Below are 17035 nucleotides of genomic sequence, written 5' to 3'. Positions count from 1 at the left end.
GTTTTTCTGTAGGAAGCCGGTTCCTACATTATCTATTACAATAATAGGTGCCTGAAGACACCAAGATGTAAATTACTTCACAGGCGCTGGGTAATCTCCATTCCTTTGATCTCTGCCTATCCCGTGGCTCATTTTGGCCTGAGGAGCTGAAGCCATTCATAGGGTAACACGTCCCAGGCGGCTGGTCAGCCTTTATAAGGGATGGTTTTCTTGGTTTAGTGTCTCCGCTCTAGTCTCCACTCTGGTAAGATACATTAAAGCTTGTCTACAGAAGGATCCGAATGTCCCGTGTATGATTTCTTGCTGGCGAGAAATACAGAGCGCGCGGGACATATGGTGCCGAAACCCGGGAACATGTGAACATCTCTGGCACTGCGGAGACCCCTTGGCTACAAGGCGGATTCAGAACTGCAGGGTGGTAAATTCGGAGAGGTATGTTTTTTCTGGACTTTGGCTTGGGAATGTTGTTATTTTGGGAGGTTAATATAGAGGCTTCTATGCTTTTACTAGGAGCTATTTTGACTTTTCTCACTGTTGTAGCAATCTTAAAGAAGTCCAAAATTACATATCAGAAACCGAATGTAGTGAGAGATGAGGCGCGCCTAACAATAAAATATAAGAAAAAAGGACCTCCCGGGATGTCTAGTGACAAGGGAGTGAATAATTTGTTAAGAGAAACAGCAATAAATAAGAAAAAAGGACCTCCTGGGATGTCTACTGACAAGGGAGTGAATAATTTGTTAGATGATTCTGTAAAAGCTTTAAATCTTGATAGCTCTAATGACTCTAAAAGCTCAAGAGATAGGGTTTTGGAAGGAACAGCTCAGCTGGATGAGGGAGAGACAGAGAAGGAGGGAGAGAGAATAGGGAATGGCCGGTCACACCCCGGTAAATTTAAGAGAAATAAAGACTCAAAACCTAGCCTCTGCCCTGCAACGAAACTGGAAGCCTTGGAGCTGAGCAGCTCAGACTCTGAGATTTTAGACTCTAGCAAGGAAGCAGAGCTAGAGAAAGAAGCAGCACGATACCACCCCGATAGATATCGGCTGCCAAAAATGCCAGCGGGTGTGCTTCCATCAGCACCCCCACTATTTGGTACCGACTCCTTTTTACCATCAGAGGAGCGGAGAAAATTACAGATGGCTTTCCCAGTCTTTGATAGGGGAAAAGGCCATGCCTGCTATTCAACACTTCTTAAAGGCCTGGAATGCCTGGGGCTTTAAAGCCTCATAAACATTAACGCTGGGGGCCATACCGAGGCCAAGTGTCTCACCTCAAAACCTAAAAGGCCAAAAGGAAATGGTAAAATGGAAAGATATCTTAACTGATCTTTGGAAAGGCCCGGATCCTATTCTCATAAGATCCAGGGGAGCGATATTGTGTTTTCTCACAGGATAAAGAGAATCCCCTGTGGATCCCAAAAAGACTCAACCTGAAGAGCCTCTTTGGACCTTCAAAAGTCAGAACTCCACCCTCCCCCCGGGAATTGAGAGCCCCTATTGTTATCCAGATTAACTCCTGCCCTTGGCGGAGAGATTGTCACTGCTTAAGAGGTGGAGGTGGGATTGTTTGATGCAGCCGCTTGCGGATTGCTGTTATTTTTGGCTGGTCTGTGAGAAAAGGGGTGGGGGTGGAATTGTTTGATGCAGCCGTTTGCGGATTGATGTTACTTTTGGCTGGCATGTAAGCTCCAGGGCTGCGCTTATATAAGCAATAGGCCGCCGGCCAGACAGCTCTCCAGGGCTCAAACCCTTCGCCCAAGCGCTTATATTTTGGCTAAGCAATAGGCCGCCGGCCAGACAGCTCTTGCACACCCGGAGCCTAGGCTCATTGCACAGGGTAGAGTGTCTGGTCTGGGCAGCCCAATGAGGGATGCTGAGCAAAGGCATCGCACAGAGTTGCCTATTATACAGGCTTCTCTGGGAGGTACGTTGACCTGCATAAGGGTTACCTGCCCTGAGACTCCCTTTCCCAGAAAAACGGCAGAGGACAGGTCGAGAGTGCTTCGGGTCAAGCTAACAGCCTAGTCGCGACTCCCGTACACAGTCTTAATGTTTGATTTTGGGAAGGTACAACCTCTACCTCTATCCCTCAACATATGGGTGACCTATTTGCTTGTAATAATATAAAGCCTTTTCATTAATTAATAAAAAAAGGGGGATATGTAGGAAGCCGGTTCCTGCATTATCCATTACAATAATAGGTGCCTGAAGACACCAAGATGTAAATTACTTCACAGGCGCTGGGTAATCTCCATTCCTTTGATCTCTGCCTATCCCGTGGCTCATTTTGGCCTGAGGAGCTGAAGCCATTCATAGGGTAACACGTCCCAGGCGGCTGGTCAGCCTTTATAAGGGATGGTTTTCTTGGTTTAGTGTCTCCGCTCTAGTCTCCACTCTGGTAAGATACATTAAAGCTTGTCTACAGAAGGATCCGAATGTCCCGTGTATGATTTCTTGCTGGCGAGAAATACAGAGCGCGAGGGACATTTTTCCACTGTGCTGTAAGTGTATATAAGGCTGCTCTCCTCTTGGAATAAGGAAGACGAATAAAGTTGGACAGATGCACATAGCACAAGTGACCAGATATCTCTGCTTTTAACTAAATCTCCCGGTTTTTGCCCAATACTTGGACTTAGTTGTGACTCAGACACCACAAGTGGAGGTTCCACTGAGATCGGGAAAGATAGGGGACTCTGAGAGATCACCCTCGGAAGGCTGGTGCCAGCAAGTAAGGTTTATGAGGGTGGACTGGTGCCTCAACTCCTGAGAGAGTTGGACTGGAAATAGAGAAGTGCTGTCTCAAAAAGAAAACTGCAGTTAGTAGAATTGTTATATGAAAAGTAAAAATAATAGAAAAATAGAAAATGAAAAGTAAAGTTTTAAAAATAAAATAAAAAGTAAAAGATACACAGTCTGGATACTGTCTTTAAATTGTGCTGTCTTTAAATTGTTCAATTGCTAAGGAAAGAGCAAAAGCTGCTAACAGATATTTGATTATAAATGCTGCTGAATTAATCCAACTTAAATATTTTTAAAATGCTTTGACTTCTAAATTTAAGTATAAGGACAGGTTACTTGGGAAAAGAATTTCTGCTTTTGTTTCCACAGAAAATGAAAAGCTGTGGATTCTTTTCAGACTAATATGGTTTGGTGAAGTGCAAGACTCCCTGAAGCAATGGCCAGGTGATCCAACATTGAAGACACCTGGGACAATGCAGTCACAGACCACTACAGCCAGAATTTCTGGGTTTTCTTAGGATCCCTAGGGTATTTCAGCGTTCCCAATCAGCAGGAAGCAGGTTGGAGAGAATGACACCTACATTCCCAAATACTCTTTATAAATGTGTGTTTTTATTTAAATGGGGTTGGTTATAAATGGTAATGACCAGGAATATTAGCCAGATGATAAAGAGAAGTGAGTTAACCTTGAGAGTAATGTATATAGATAGAGATATGAGACAGAAAATTCTTAGTCAGACGATTGTATATTTACTTAGGTATATTTTAATAGCCAGGAGAGCTGAAGTAAAGCAAAAATCAAGTACAGAAAATTTTAGAGTTTAAAAGATTGAAAGTGGGGGCTGGAGAGATGGCTCAGAGGTTTAGAGCACTGACTGCTCTTCCAGAGGTCCTGAGTTCAATTCCTAGCAACCACATGGTGACTCACAACCATCCGTTATGAGATCTGGTGCTCTCTTCTGGTGTGCAGATATACATGGAAGCAGAATGCTGTATACATAATAAATAAATAAAATCTTTAAAAATAAAAAAAGATTGAAAGGATCCTTCCGTCTTGCAGAAGCCACTACCACAGCTGTATCAGAGCTGCCCCAGGGCTTGGGGAAACAAAGGTGCAACCGTGCATATGTGCAGGGACAGCAGGAAATATCTGCCCCTGCACTGGTTAGCAATGTAATAGAGACCAGAGACCTTCTGAGGAGCAGCAAGATGAAAAAGAATACACAGGGCAGAGTGATTGGCATGAGTATAAAGAGAGAGTTGCTAAGTATCAAGATGGAGAGTCTTCACCTCCTTCATTTTAAACTGGGAATACAGAGAGGCAAAAACCCAGTGGGAAAATTCAGCAGGAGCTAAGAGGTTTGAAAGATTTAGTGGAATTGCTCTCACAGGAGGTAAGAAATTTGCAGGTTTTCTCAGATCAGAGAAATGTTCCTTTGTCTGTGAAAGCAACAAGCATGGGTCAGCCTAAGGTACAGACACCCTTCCAGTCACGGCGGGCAGCCAGATGTCTCCAATGCAAGCTTAGACAAGTGGCAGATAGAAAGAGATGCTCAAGGATTTCAGACATTTCCTATATAGGAACATAGAGATACTCAGAGAAACATAAGCAAGATGCAGAAACTGATACCATTTAAGCAGCTTAAGGAACTAAGGATGGCTTATGTTCATTATAGATGGACAGTGGTTTTCACCCAGACGCTTATAGAGAATATTGCTGTAGAAGACTTACCCCTAGGAATTTGGGAACAGATAGCCAAGGCCTGCTGGTCAGGGGAGATTATTTTTAATAGAGAGCAGGCAGGGACCTAGGGAGTTATTTCAGAATTTGTCTCTAGGCCAATGCAGACATTATCAAAAAAAAAAAAAGTTAGGGACACAGGTGTTGAACCTTTGATTGTGAAACAGCTAGCTTATGAGAATGCTAGTACAGTATGCCAGGCCAGGCCAAGGCCTCACAGGAAGAAGGCTGACATAGACAAGTTCATTAAAATTTGTTTAGATATCGGACTGGCTTACACTCAGGGATTAGCGATGGTGGCTGCCTTGCAGGAACTTCAGTTAAAAATGTTATGCCTCCAGAGAAAGCAAGGAATAAGGAAGAAAGGCACAGAGCCTTCTAGAGGTTGCTCTGGATGTGGTCAGAGAGGACACCAGGTCAGACAGCATCCCAACAGAGGAGAAAATAGGGAATCAGACTTATGCCCAAGATTCAGGACAGAAAGGCAGCCACAGATCATCAACAGTGGGTCAGCCCAAGCCCAGAGGACAGAAGGCAAGCTACAGACCAAGGTCAAAACCTAAGAAACTTGGAGCCTTGAGAGCTGCTAATCTCTTATAGTCTTAGGCAACAGGAATGCACATGATATACAGACATACATGCAGGCAAAATACCTATATGCATTTTTTTTTAAAAAAAAAGGACATGAAATTGGGGGTGAGGGATGAGGTGGGTCTGGGAGGAGTTATGGGAGCAGTAGGGGTGAATATCAAAGTATATTATAAAATTCTCAAACTGAGCAGTGGTGGTCCACACCTTTAATCCCAGCACTCCGGAGGTAGAGGCAAGCGGGTCTCTGTGAGGCCAGCCTGGTCTACAAAGCAAATTCCAAGACTGTTATACAGAGAAACCCTGTCTTGAAAAAAACAAAATTCTCAAAAACTAATAAAAATATTATTCAAAAAGAAACCAAGTGGCTCTCTTGTTCCCCTGACTGGGTGTAGATGCTACTTCCTATGCACACTGTGCCGGTGTACATTCTAGCAAAGTTCTCTGTTATGAATGACTCTAATGTCCAAGTTATGCATCTTTGGACAGGGTCAGTTCCTTGGATGCAGTTCTTTGCTTCCTTTCATCTGTACTCCCAACAGCTAAATGTTTGCAGGAAGATGAGGGGGAGGAAGGAGAAGGGAAGTGGGGAAGGAGAGAAGGAGGAGAGGAAAAGGGAGAGAAGGGTCTGGGCAGGCAAGCCACTAAAAGGCCCAGGGAGGCTGGTTTGGCACAAATACCCTGATTTACCAAGTCAACAGTGAATAACCTTGGGGCTGCTCACCATCCTTTCCCCTATATGACTATTATAAAGGCAAACCCTCTCTTCTCCCTTAATTTCTGCCTGGTTCATTAATGAGACTCCCATTTCAAAGTCCTCCCCTAAGAGATAAAATAGCTACTCTGGTTAAGTTGGTGAAGGTCTGGCATTTATTACTTACACACTCACACATGCGTGCCTGCTCCCTAGCTCCCTCTGATTCTTTTAGTTTCACTCTAGCAGCTGAATTTGGACTTCCGGTTTTCATGCTTAAGCGCACCCCCACCCCATGTTCCTGGGATGGAATGCTGAGAGAACCCATTACACTGGGCAGTCCACAACTAGAGAAGGGGTGTTGGGCTTCCCCATGTCAGCTTCAGCCTCGTGCTGGTGTCGGGAACTATATCTGAAACACAGACTCATGTCAGACATAGGAGCAGCAGGAACTCTTTCTGTGACTGTCCCTGGATCGATGCTGGCTTCAGATTGGCACACACTCACTAAATGTCTGTTGAAGGATTGAATTCCTGTTGCCTCAATTCTTTTTTGTTTAGACTGCTGGCTTGAACACAGGAGGGGAAAAAGCAGGGCTTGATTTAGTTGATCCAACAAGACCATGAAGGCACAAGGACGGATCAGTCAACCTAACAAGAGCTCTTTCCTTCTGTGATCTGGAATGTGCACGCTGCAGTGGGCTTGGCTATCAGAGGGGGAGGTGCTGTGCCCCCCACCACTCAAGTGAGCGTTTGAGCTGCTGCCGAGGCATAGTCAAGGCACTATAAATAACTTCATAATAAATTTAAGCAGCTGCTGCCAGCTGCTCCCTACTCATCACTTAGCATTGCTCTCCACGGCTGTGATACCCAGCCCCCTCATTAATCAAAACTAAGATTGCTCAAGGCTGAGCTGAGGAGTCCTTACTGGTTCTCAGGTTGCAGGTGGAGTCATCCCCAGGGATTCCATTGGCATTCCAAGCATAGGCCTTGATAGTATACAGAGTCCCAGCTTCTAAGCTGCTGAAGGTCAAGGAGGTGTTTGTAGTATTCTCTTTCCAAATTCTACCCAAGCCATTGGCTCGCATAACAGACACAGAGAAGCCGATTGCCATATATACAGCATCCCATCTTACAAAGATGGAGTCTGGACTTGGAGAGCCAACTTCCAAAACTGGTGCAGCCAACACTGTTAGTAAAAGCAAAGTGAAACCGTGAATATGTGTTATAAAACTCTGTAGAGTATAATTCAAGTTATTGAGGAATAAATGAATGCAGGTTGATTAACCATAGTGTTCATAGTATAATGTCAGAGTTCCAACTAGTGATTGCTAATTGGAGCTAAGGATATAGCTCGGTGGTGGAGTGCTTGTCTGACATGATGGAGGCCCTGAGTTCTTCCTATGGTTTGATTTTAGGAAAGCTACTTAAGTATGTATTAATAATAAATGTTGTGGTAGGAAATGCTTGTGGAAACTCAAGCCAGGAGTGGCGGTGCACACTTACAATCCCAGCACTCAGGAAGCTAAGGCAGGAGAATTACTTTGAGGTTGAGGTCTGGTTAGGCTTCCCTGTCTCAAAAAATCTGAGGTAGTAAGACACTAGAAAACACTAGGCAATGTTTTCAACTTGCAGTTGGTGAGAAGTTAAAGCATCCATATAAACAAATAAGGAAAATGATTGTTCAGACTATTTTAGTGGGCAAATTACTTTTAGTTTTCAATGCTGAGAGTGAACTCAGCCTTGTACATGTTAGGCCAGCACTCTACCACTGAAATATGCACCAATCCCTGCACATGGTTTTTCAGAAATATGTCCAGGTGTGACTTCATGAAGTGAATTGGATTCTGGTGGCAAATCCCAAAACTTTTATTTGTTAACGTATCTGCTATATGCTCAATGCGATGCAACATCTGTTCTATGTATTCCCTATTTGGCGTGGGTGAAAACAGAAATCGCTTTTTCAGGGATTTAAAAGAATTTTGCTCTTTGAAACTGTCCAGAAATGGGTTTTAAATTTCAAAGCAAAGTGCTAGGCATCTGAGTGTTTGTTACTTTCTTCACAAATTGCTGAGTTGCAATAACAAAAGCAAACAAACAAAAATTGGTGGCTTTTGCCTCTGGGCCTTGCACTGTTGAACTCATGTGTGCACAAACCACATAACACATTTGCAGAGCTGTTAAAATTGATCTAAATCACAAGAAAACACTTGACAGCATGGGCCTCCAAGTTATCTACCTGTCTTTGCCTGCTTTGGAGATGATGCCTGGCTTCGTCCAGAGGCGCTGATGGACCTGATGGTGATTTGATACAAGGTCGCAGCCTTCAGGCCTGTCACAGTGCCTGGGGAACTGGCCACCGTGGTCTCAATGATTGTGTCCCCATCTTCAGCTGTGAGCAAGTAACCTGTGGCCCCTGGCACAGTAGTCCACTCTACTGTGATACTATTGCTGATTTTTGAATATGCCTGATCAATAGTTGGTATTTCAGGTGCTGAAAAATAGTTTGAAGTTGTGCATTAGCCAGGCTGTCCTACAAGGATGACGTCTTTCTTCAGTCCCTCCCTAAACTACATTATTCGAGTGTCTTCCCACGAACATAAGATTTAACTTCATTTTCCAGAGAAAGAAGGAAGCTGGGAGTGTTGTGCAAGCCTATGGTCCAGCTACATAAGAGGTGGAGGCAGGAGGATGAAATTAAGGCCAGTCTGGACAACATAGCAAGACTCTGTCTCAAAATTTAAAATAATAATGATCATAATTATAATAGGTATTGGGATGTGGATCAGTGGTGGAGTAGCATACATTAAGTCCCTGGACTCAATGTCCAGTATCACAAAAAAAGAAAGAAAAGAAGAGAGGGGCTGATGCCTGGGCCAGGAGGCAAGAAAGCTTGCCAGCAAACCTGATGACCTGAGTTTGGTTTGATCCCTGGGATCTCTGTTAGAAGGAAAGATTTCACATCTGAAGTCCTCTACATGGGCATTGTAACACACAGGTGCACACCACACACACACACACACACAACACACACACACACACACACAGGCATGCACACACACCACATACATGCATACTACACAAGGCACACCACATACATGCATACACACACACACACACACACACACACACACACACACAAATAAGTAAATAAAATTTAAAAAATACAAATTTTTTTAAAAAGTAGAGACAGATAAAGAGTGGGGGAAGCCGGGAGAACAACTGTTTTCCAAGAGACAGCCCGAGCACAGCCGTCACTTCCCAGCTCCTGTGGGCCACTTGTGCTTCCTATGCTTTTAAGGGAGTTAAGTACTAATGGGAAGAGGTTGTGGGAAAGAGCTCTGAGAAGAGGGAGACAATGGAGAGGCTTTAATGCAGAGGGTTCTGCTCTGGTTTGGTGTTCTGTGAGTTTCCAAGGCTACTTTGTCATTGAGGTCCCTCCCTGCCCCCACAGAGGCGCACTGCTTCCTGCTGGGCCCCCCACGTCTCTCTCACTGCCTGTGGTCCCTTTCTCATGACTCTGCACATTTCCCAAGTGGGCTCTAATCTAACAGAGGAAGGAGGAGAACCCAAGGCTTTGTTACAATTGCTCCACACTGCCTTGTTACTATCAGAGCAGAACAATTTTCAGGTTCTTTTATACACAAGAAAATGAACTTTGTTCTTCCTTTGCCTACCAAAATACACCTCAGTGTAAGGCTTAGATACTGAAGCCCTTCTGAGGCTGGCTGTAGTTCCCCATGGGAATGTTTATGTCACGAGCACTCAGGAGAGCCCTTTGCTTCCGGTACAGGGTAGAACATTCAGTGTGAGAATCAGATCTACCACCTCAGAAAATCCACAAGCACACACATGCATGCATACACACACACACACACACACACACACACACACACACACACACACACACACACACTGTTCTGTATTCTGTAGGAGATCCAAGCAGAAGAGCTCAATAAACGTATGCTGGGTTTTTAGTTCTGAGATTGCCTCTCCACCTTTTAATGTACTCCCTTTGTTGAGCACAGTCACTGTATGCCAAATTCATAGCTGAAGGGCAAGCCAGATGTGGTGATGCACGCACTAGGGAGGCTGAGGCAGGAAGATCTGAAGTCTGAGACCCAGCTGGGCTACATAGAGCCTATCTCAAACAAACAAACAACAAGCACACCACCACAGCAACTAATCAAAGCCAGGTAGAGCATGCATGCCTGCAGCCCCAGCACTTAGGACGTCCTCAACTGTATACAGGGTTGGAAGAGGACAGCCTATTTGTAACCCTATCTCAAAAACAACCAAAGAAATCCAAAACCAGTTAATCAGCCAACCAACCAAATAAAAAGATTAAGGGGAAAACTATAGGGCAAGAAGACAGAATAAAAGCCAAGTGGTTTGCCAGCATCAGCTCTTCCAGGTTTCTGTTTTGTCAAACCCCTACCTAGGTGCACAATACAGACAACCTTCTCTTTCTGTTCCAGTCAGCAGTCAAGAGAGTTCACATTGGCGGCCACTCAGAAATAACCAGGCTGCAAAAGTGAACAAAGTCTCCACTGTTCATTGGCCAGATACTTCTGGAACATCATCCAGGAGTATCTCTTTGTCACAGAAAGAAAATCATGCTGGTCATATGTGCTGGGGGAAGCCGGGGGCCTGGTGGCCTTTTGCCAGTGAAGCTGATTCAGCAGGAAGAGTGGGTGTCCCTTCTGGCCTCTAGGAACAAAAAGCCCTGTAGGGCCTCCTCCTCCCACCCCCATCTCTCATCTGCAAGCCCTCCCACCCCACCCCCATAAGTCATTTCCCTGTGGTCTGTGCCTCTTTTCTTCTCATCTTCTGGTGTCTCTCAACGCCTTCTGTTTCCTCTGCCCCACAGTTTATCTCGGCTCCTGTGACAGATAGGCCTGCTCATTGGAATGGACAGACTTCCTGGGAAAATGACCAGCTGCAGACATAGAAGGCCTGAAGCCACATTCATGGAGAGGAGCTAAAAGGCCAGCATGCACAGACTATTTTCCCATAGGCTGCTGTACTGCCTGAGGACTCTGTATTTGTCCCCATAGAACCAAGCGATGGAGGAGTCACACAGGAAGCTATATGAACAGAGTGAAAACCAGGGTTGGAAAAATGGAAAGGATTTGGATTCAGGAGCTCCAGTTTTCAGGCCTGGCTCTGCTTTGCATTTTTATGTATGAATAAATGTGAGACATTTAAGGTATCCTAGTGTACATTGCCTCCTTTGAGAAAGCTGGGGCACTCATGATTCCTACGCTTTAGGAATTACTTTGAAATGTGTAAAATAGCTATAATTTATGATTATTGTAAAGATTAAATAGAAGCATATAAAGGTACTTTGAGAGAGAGAGAGAGAGAGAGAGAGAGAGAGAGAGAGAGAGTGTGTGTGTGTGTGTGTGTGTGTGTGTGTGTGTGTGTGTGTGTGTCTACCAAGGTAAACAAGTATGGATGGCTTTGGGAAAGCCAATCATATAGTATAGCCACCGGGAGGGTTCCAGTGAAAGTAAGACACTGGGGAGTCAGGGGTGAACACAGGCAGGAGAGAGACAGAAAGAGACAGAGACAGAGACAGAGACAGAGAGACAGACAGAGACAGAGTATGCCTGATTCACAGTTGGCTCTCAGCAGATTGACTAGTGCCAGCCACAAAAGCAAATCAACAGACACCTCTAGCCCCAGGCTTCTCAACCTTCCTAATGCTGCGGCCCTTTAATACAGTTCCTTCATGTTGTGGTGACCCCAACCATAAAATTATTTTCGTTGCTACTTTATAACTAATTTTGCTAGTTATGAATCATAATGCAAACATCTGTTTTCTGATGGTCTTAGGCAACCCCCCGTGAAAGACTCCCCAAAAGGGTGGAAACCTGCAGGTTGTGAACCGTTGTTCTAGGAGATAAGAAGCAGAATCCTAGTGCTCTTGGGGAATAGCATGGGCAGATGCTCAGAATGGGAGCGTTGGAGTCTATCAGAGCCCGTGAGCCTGATGAAGGAGCAAGTGTGAGCATCCACTGTGTGCCCAGTCCTGGTGTAGCAGAATGAGACCAGGTGGGACCAGACTTCAGGAACATTTTTTTTCCATGGGAGGGATGGACTGGTAGGTAGATCTGGTGCTGTGACATGTTTCAACAGACCTTCAAAGAACAGAAGGAGCAAAGCAACTCTTGAGTGGCCGGTGATGTGGCTCAGTTGGTAGAGTGCTTGCCTAGCATGCACAAAGTTTTGATTCCATCCCTAGCACTCATAAATCCAATGGATGCCTATAAACCTGGTACTTAGGAGGTAGAAGTAGGAGATTGCAAGTTCAAGGTCATCCTTGACTACATAGTGAGTTTTAAGCCAGCCCGAGGTACTTTGCCATAAAATAAAATAAATGCGGACTTTGGGAAGAAGATAAACCCTGAGAAGGGACAGCTGAAAGGGATGAAACTGATTCTAGGAGGCAGACACATCTAATCGCACTGTTTCTCTTTTGAGAACAGGTAGCATCTATAAATAAGAGCCCTGGAGATTCTGGTTGTCAGGCTTAGTTTTATTCCTCTCTACCCTGGTGCTAGTGATTGAATGAAAGGGCTCACACATGCTAAGCAAGCTTTTGCAACTGAGTTTACCACCCCAAGCTAACCGATGATTCAATTATATTATCATTTAATACTAACACGGGGCTTTTGTCTTGATTGTTTTCTTTGCTTTGTGTCTCTCTCTCTCTCTCTCTCTCTCTCTCTCTCTCTCTCTCTCTCTCTCTCTCTCTATCTGTCTGTCTCTCATCTTTTTCCGTTTTTTGAGACACTGTTTCTCTGTGTAACAGCCATGGCTGCCCTGGCACTTACTTTGAAGACCAGGCTGCTCTCAAACTCACAGAGATCCACCTGCCTCTGCCTCCTGAGTGCTGGGATTAAAGGTGTGTGCCACTAGGCCCAGCTTTAATAATTTTATTTTTATCATTATTAGAATTAGGGGAAGAATGACAAAAATTATGACTCTTATCCTCTCCACTCTCTCAATCTTAGAGAGAGTGTGTGTGAGAGAGAGAGAGCAGAGAAGTAGAAGTGTCAAGTGTCACTTCTTGGGTTGATGAAAGGGAAGACTTTATCCCCTGGATGTGCACACATTGATGCATCCAAAATGAGACCCTTTGATTCTCAGCATCTGTGAGTTTGACCAACTCAGAGAATCTAAATCAGCTCAAAGTCCTCAGAACCTAGACACGGATAAGCAGGAATGCCAAAGCCCAAAGAAAATCAAATACACACACGCAAGATGAAGCCTTCTACACAGTACAAACCAGACACCGTCCATCTATTGAAAAACCAAGATGAATCAATTAACAGCATTACTGGCATCGAAATCTGGCCCTCTTGTTTTCTGTCCAATGGGGTGGATCACGTTGGGAGGAAAAGAGAAGGTCTCAATGGGTCCTGGGTTTACTGGGACTTTGTAGGACACAGTGAAGTTTGCTATACAAGGGGCAGCTATTTACTTTTTAATCACTTATAAACCAAGCAGATTAGTGTGTGCATGCAGTGCTGGCTTCTCAGGTTACTGGGGCAGAATTGCTTAAGCCTGGGAAATCAAAGCCAGGCTGGTCAACACAGGGACTCATATTAAGTGGAATAAATAAAACAAATAGTAAAAAAAATTTAAAATCATTAGGAATGTGATTAAACAGTCTTTCTCATAACTTCCTGGACAATCATGAAGTTCTCTCAAGAGTAATATAACACCGATGGTCTGGAGAGCTGGCTCAGCAGTTAAGAGCACTGGCTGCTTTGTCAGAAGGCTCAGGTTCAATCCCAGGCACACACACTGTGCATCACAACCATCTGTAACTCCAGCCCAGGGGATCCAACATCCTCTTCTGGCCTCTCCAGGCACCATGTATTCGTGTAACACATGGACATACATGCAGACAACACACCCATGCACATAGACAAATTTTAAAAGTGTTTTAGAGAATAATGAGTAAGAATAAAATAAGAAATGATTTTTAAAAGCCAACTCCATAGCTGGATCTGTCTCCCAGCACTAGGGAGACAGAAGCGCCCAGATTTCTGAATTCCAGGCCAGCCTGAGTTCCAGGACAGTCAAAACTACACAGAGAAATCCTGTCTGGAGACAACAAAAAAACAAAAACAAAAACAAAACAAAAACCACAACTGTATATGTATGGGTTTAATGAAATATTAAAATGCAGCCATATGTTTAATGTAAAAATTCTTAATTCTACTTCATTTTTTATGATGTTAGCAAAACAATAAAAGTTGTTCCAGTGTGTATTGAATCACTCTGAGAGTTTAGCTCTAAGAGAGTCGATTGTATATGGTTTTTGCAGATAATCTAAAGCCTGTTCAACATAAATTGCTATCCTGTCCACTTAGATTTCTAGATGTATGAGGCAGGAAATTTTTCTAGAAAAATTACTGTGGCCTCCGGTCATTTATTCAGAAAAAAAAATGATGATTGAAATCTTTTTTAAATAGGGAGACCTTTTTACAGTTCTGAATCCTTGTATTACTGTGTTGACCTCAGCATAGGCTAGATGTACAAAGCTCTCTCTCTTTCCTCTCTCTCTCTCTCTCTTTCTCCCTCTCCCCCCCTCTCTCTCTGATTTGGTTTTTTGCTTTTTTGAAACAGGATCTCCTCCTCCCAAGCTTGCCCCAAAATTACTATGTAGCCAAAGATAACCTTAAACATGTGACCTTCCTGCGTCCACCCTCAAAGTTCTGGGATTATAGGTGTATACCACCACACCTGAAACAGTTTTTTTTTTTTTCTTTGTTTTTACTTGGTAGAGGATTTTGAAAGTGTAATTTAATACAGCATTTCTGATTCTTTTTGTTTTCTTCTAATGTCCCAAAAGACAAGTAGGAAAGCTATATAAGTAGACTGTTGTGGTGCAAATTTTAATTTTTGAGTGGGTTGATGATCCCTGTGGTAGTTTGTCCACAGCTAACTGGGTGGAAAATGCGGTGCTATATTATAGTTCTCACTAGTAACACCTTCGAAGGACTAATTTTGTAAATATGACCCAGTGGATTTATTTTACTAATTATGGTCTCTCCGGTATTTTTTTTACACGGAGTTAGCACCCACTATGCACGCTCAGAAAAATGTTGCTACCCGCCCTCTCAGGATAGTCTTTTTAGATGAGACTAGACCAATCAGCAGTGGAAATTAAAATCAAATACATGTCAGAAATCATTACCTGTTGTGGATGAAATAACCTGAAAAGGAAAATTTAGAAAGTTAGAAGAATGAGGAAAAACGGCATTTGGGGAATGAAAGGAACACAGGACACAGTAATCACAACATTACTGTCACAGTAACTTTCCCATTCAGGTGAGTGCTGTCTCCTTTCCCAGCACTCAAATCTACCCTAAAGCAACGCTGAAAATGACTCAGTCTGGGTACTACTAGACTGTGTTACTATTCATTTTTCCCTTGAATCTGCTTATTGGCCTAAGTCAGAAGCTGTTGACGCATTTTTTTTTTCAGGAGTCTTTGTTCTTTAAACACAATGATAATCTTGTCTTCTTTCTTTAGTACATCACATTACATCTCAAACACAAAAACGTACCGTCTTCATATGATTTTAAGGTATTTCTATTTACATCTCCCTACTTCTCAGCCCTTCATAGAGAGAGAAAGACAATACATGGGTACATTTTTCCCCAAAACTAGTTGTAGGAGTTGAAAAGGCAGACTCACCGTTTTCAGACAGAGGAGAGTGAATCCTATCAGAAACAAAACCTTCTCGGGTCTTCCAGCCATTCTGTTAGCTGCAGCACTCACATAGATGGTGATCTGGGTCTTTCTTGGCTCCCAGAAGGACAGCACTGAAGGTCGCAGAGTGTGGGACAGCAACACAGGGAACAAACTCTGAAGTCACCTTTCCTCTGGTGCAGCGCTTACCTGTAGTGAGGGACACTGGGGACTGGCAGGAACAGATATTGCAAAGACTGAAAAAAAAAAAGAGTCAGAGAAAGCCGTGCCAGGCGGGCCAAAGATGTTCCCGGAACCTTGGTTTCAAGGAGCTAGTACAATGCTCTCCCTTCTAATAAATTTTATGCTGGGCGTTTAATCGCAGCACTGTTGAAGGCAGAGGCCAGCCTGGTCTACATTGTGAGTTCCTGAACAGTCAGAACCCTGCCCCCCTCAAAAAAAGAAATTTACAAAGCTGTAGAGAAAACTATTGATATGGCAGAGCAATTTTAAACTCAGGGATTCCTGTCTTATTTTTTGCCTTTAGTTTTAGATTTTGCATGTTTTACTCAGCTTTTTGCCATTGTGGTCAAAGACCTGTCAGAAACAATTTAAGAGAGAGAATGTTTGTTTGGGCTCATGTTCTCATAGCTCCACATGCTATGGAAGGACATTTTGATGTCCTCAATGACATGGTGAGGCCAGCCTGGACTACATGTCTTAAGCGCGCGCGCGCGCGCGCGCGCGCACACACACACACACACACACACACACACACACACACACACACACACACACACACACACGACTTGGGTCTGGAGAGATGGGTCAGCAGTTTAGAGCACTGGCTGTTCTTGCAAAGGACCCGGATCCAATTCTCAGCACCCACATAGCTGCTCATAACCATCCATATCTCCAGTTTTAGGACATTTTATGCCCTCTTCTGGCTTCTGTGGACACCAGGCACACACGTGGAACACAGACACACATGCAGGCAAAGCATCCATGAACACAATATAAATTAAAAATAAAAATTTGAAGACTTAAAATGCCTAAGTGTAGTGAGATATCTAACTACGCACTTGTGGCGCTGACCACGCCCGTTTGGGCGTGGTCACAGGTGCTTAGGTGAGGTGGGGATTTAGGCTGGCGCTCTCTCTAGTTGCTGGCTGATCCTGGGAAACAAACAGCTTGGGAGGATTCTTGGAGCTGGGACTTATAGCAGCCTCTTGTTTAAGTGTAATCACTCCGAATAAACCTTATTTAACCTGGCGCTGGAGAGATGGCTCAGAGATTAAGAGCACTGACTGCTCTTCCAGAAGTCCTGAGTTCAATTCCCAGCAACCACATGGTGGCTCACAACCATCCGTTATGAGATCTGGTGCCCTCTTCTGGTGTGCAGATATACATGGAAGCAGTATGTTGTATACATAATAAATGAAATCTTTAAAAAAACTAAAACCTTATTTAACCTGTACTGAGTCTAGTGAATATGGATTCCCACTCGACACATAAATAAATGGACTCAAACCAGATATGGGGGCATACATTTTTAGCTTCA

The 17035-nt window shown here is 43.9% G+C and overlaps 1 protein-coding gene across 1 annotated transcript in view; it reads right to left on the bottom strand.

The window, feature by feature from the left end:
* Fndc7 (fibronectin type III domain containing 7) overlaps positions 1-17035 on the bottom strand; it is a 40977-nt gene that overhangs the window by 21883 nt on the left and 2059 nt on the right. Inside the window, exons 2-5 of the mRNA XM_035451718.1 lie at positions 15481-15731; positions 14978-14996; positions 8003-8257; positions 6692-6952 (exon numbers count right to left, since the gene is read on the bottom strand). Of these exons, the coding sequence (XP_035307609.1) occupies positions 6692-6952; positions 8003-8257; positions 14978-14996; positions 15481-15543 (598 nt within the window). The 5' untranslated portion in view covers positions 15544-15731. The remainder of the gene's footprint in view (positions 1-6691; positions 6953-8002; positions 8258-14977; positions 14997-15480; positions 15732-17035) is intronic.

This window comes from Cricetulus griseus (assembly GCF_003668045.3).
Source record: "Cricetulus griseus strain 17A/GY chromosome 1 unlocalized genomic scaffold, alternate assembly CriGri-PICRH-1.0 chr1_0, whole genome shotgun sequence".
Classification (NCBI taxonomy): domain Eukaryota; kingdom Metazoa; phylum Chordata; class Mammalia; order Rodentia; family Cricetidae; genus Cricetulus; species Cricetulus griseus.
The sequence above is the reverse complement of the archived record's forward strand: the minus strand, read 5'-3'. Positions and strand labels throughout refer to the sequence as shown.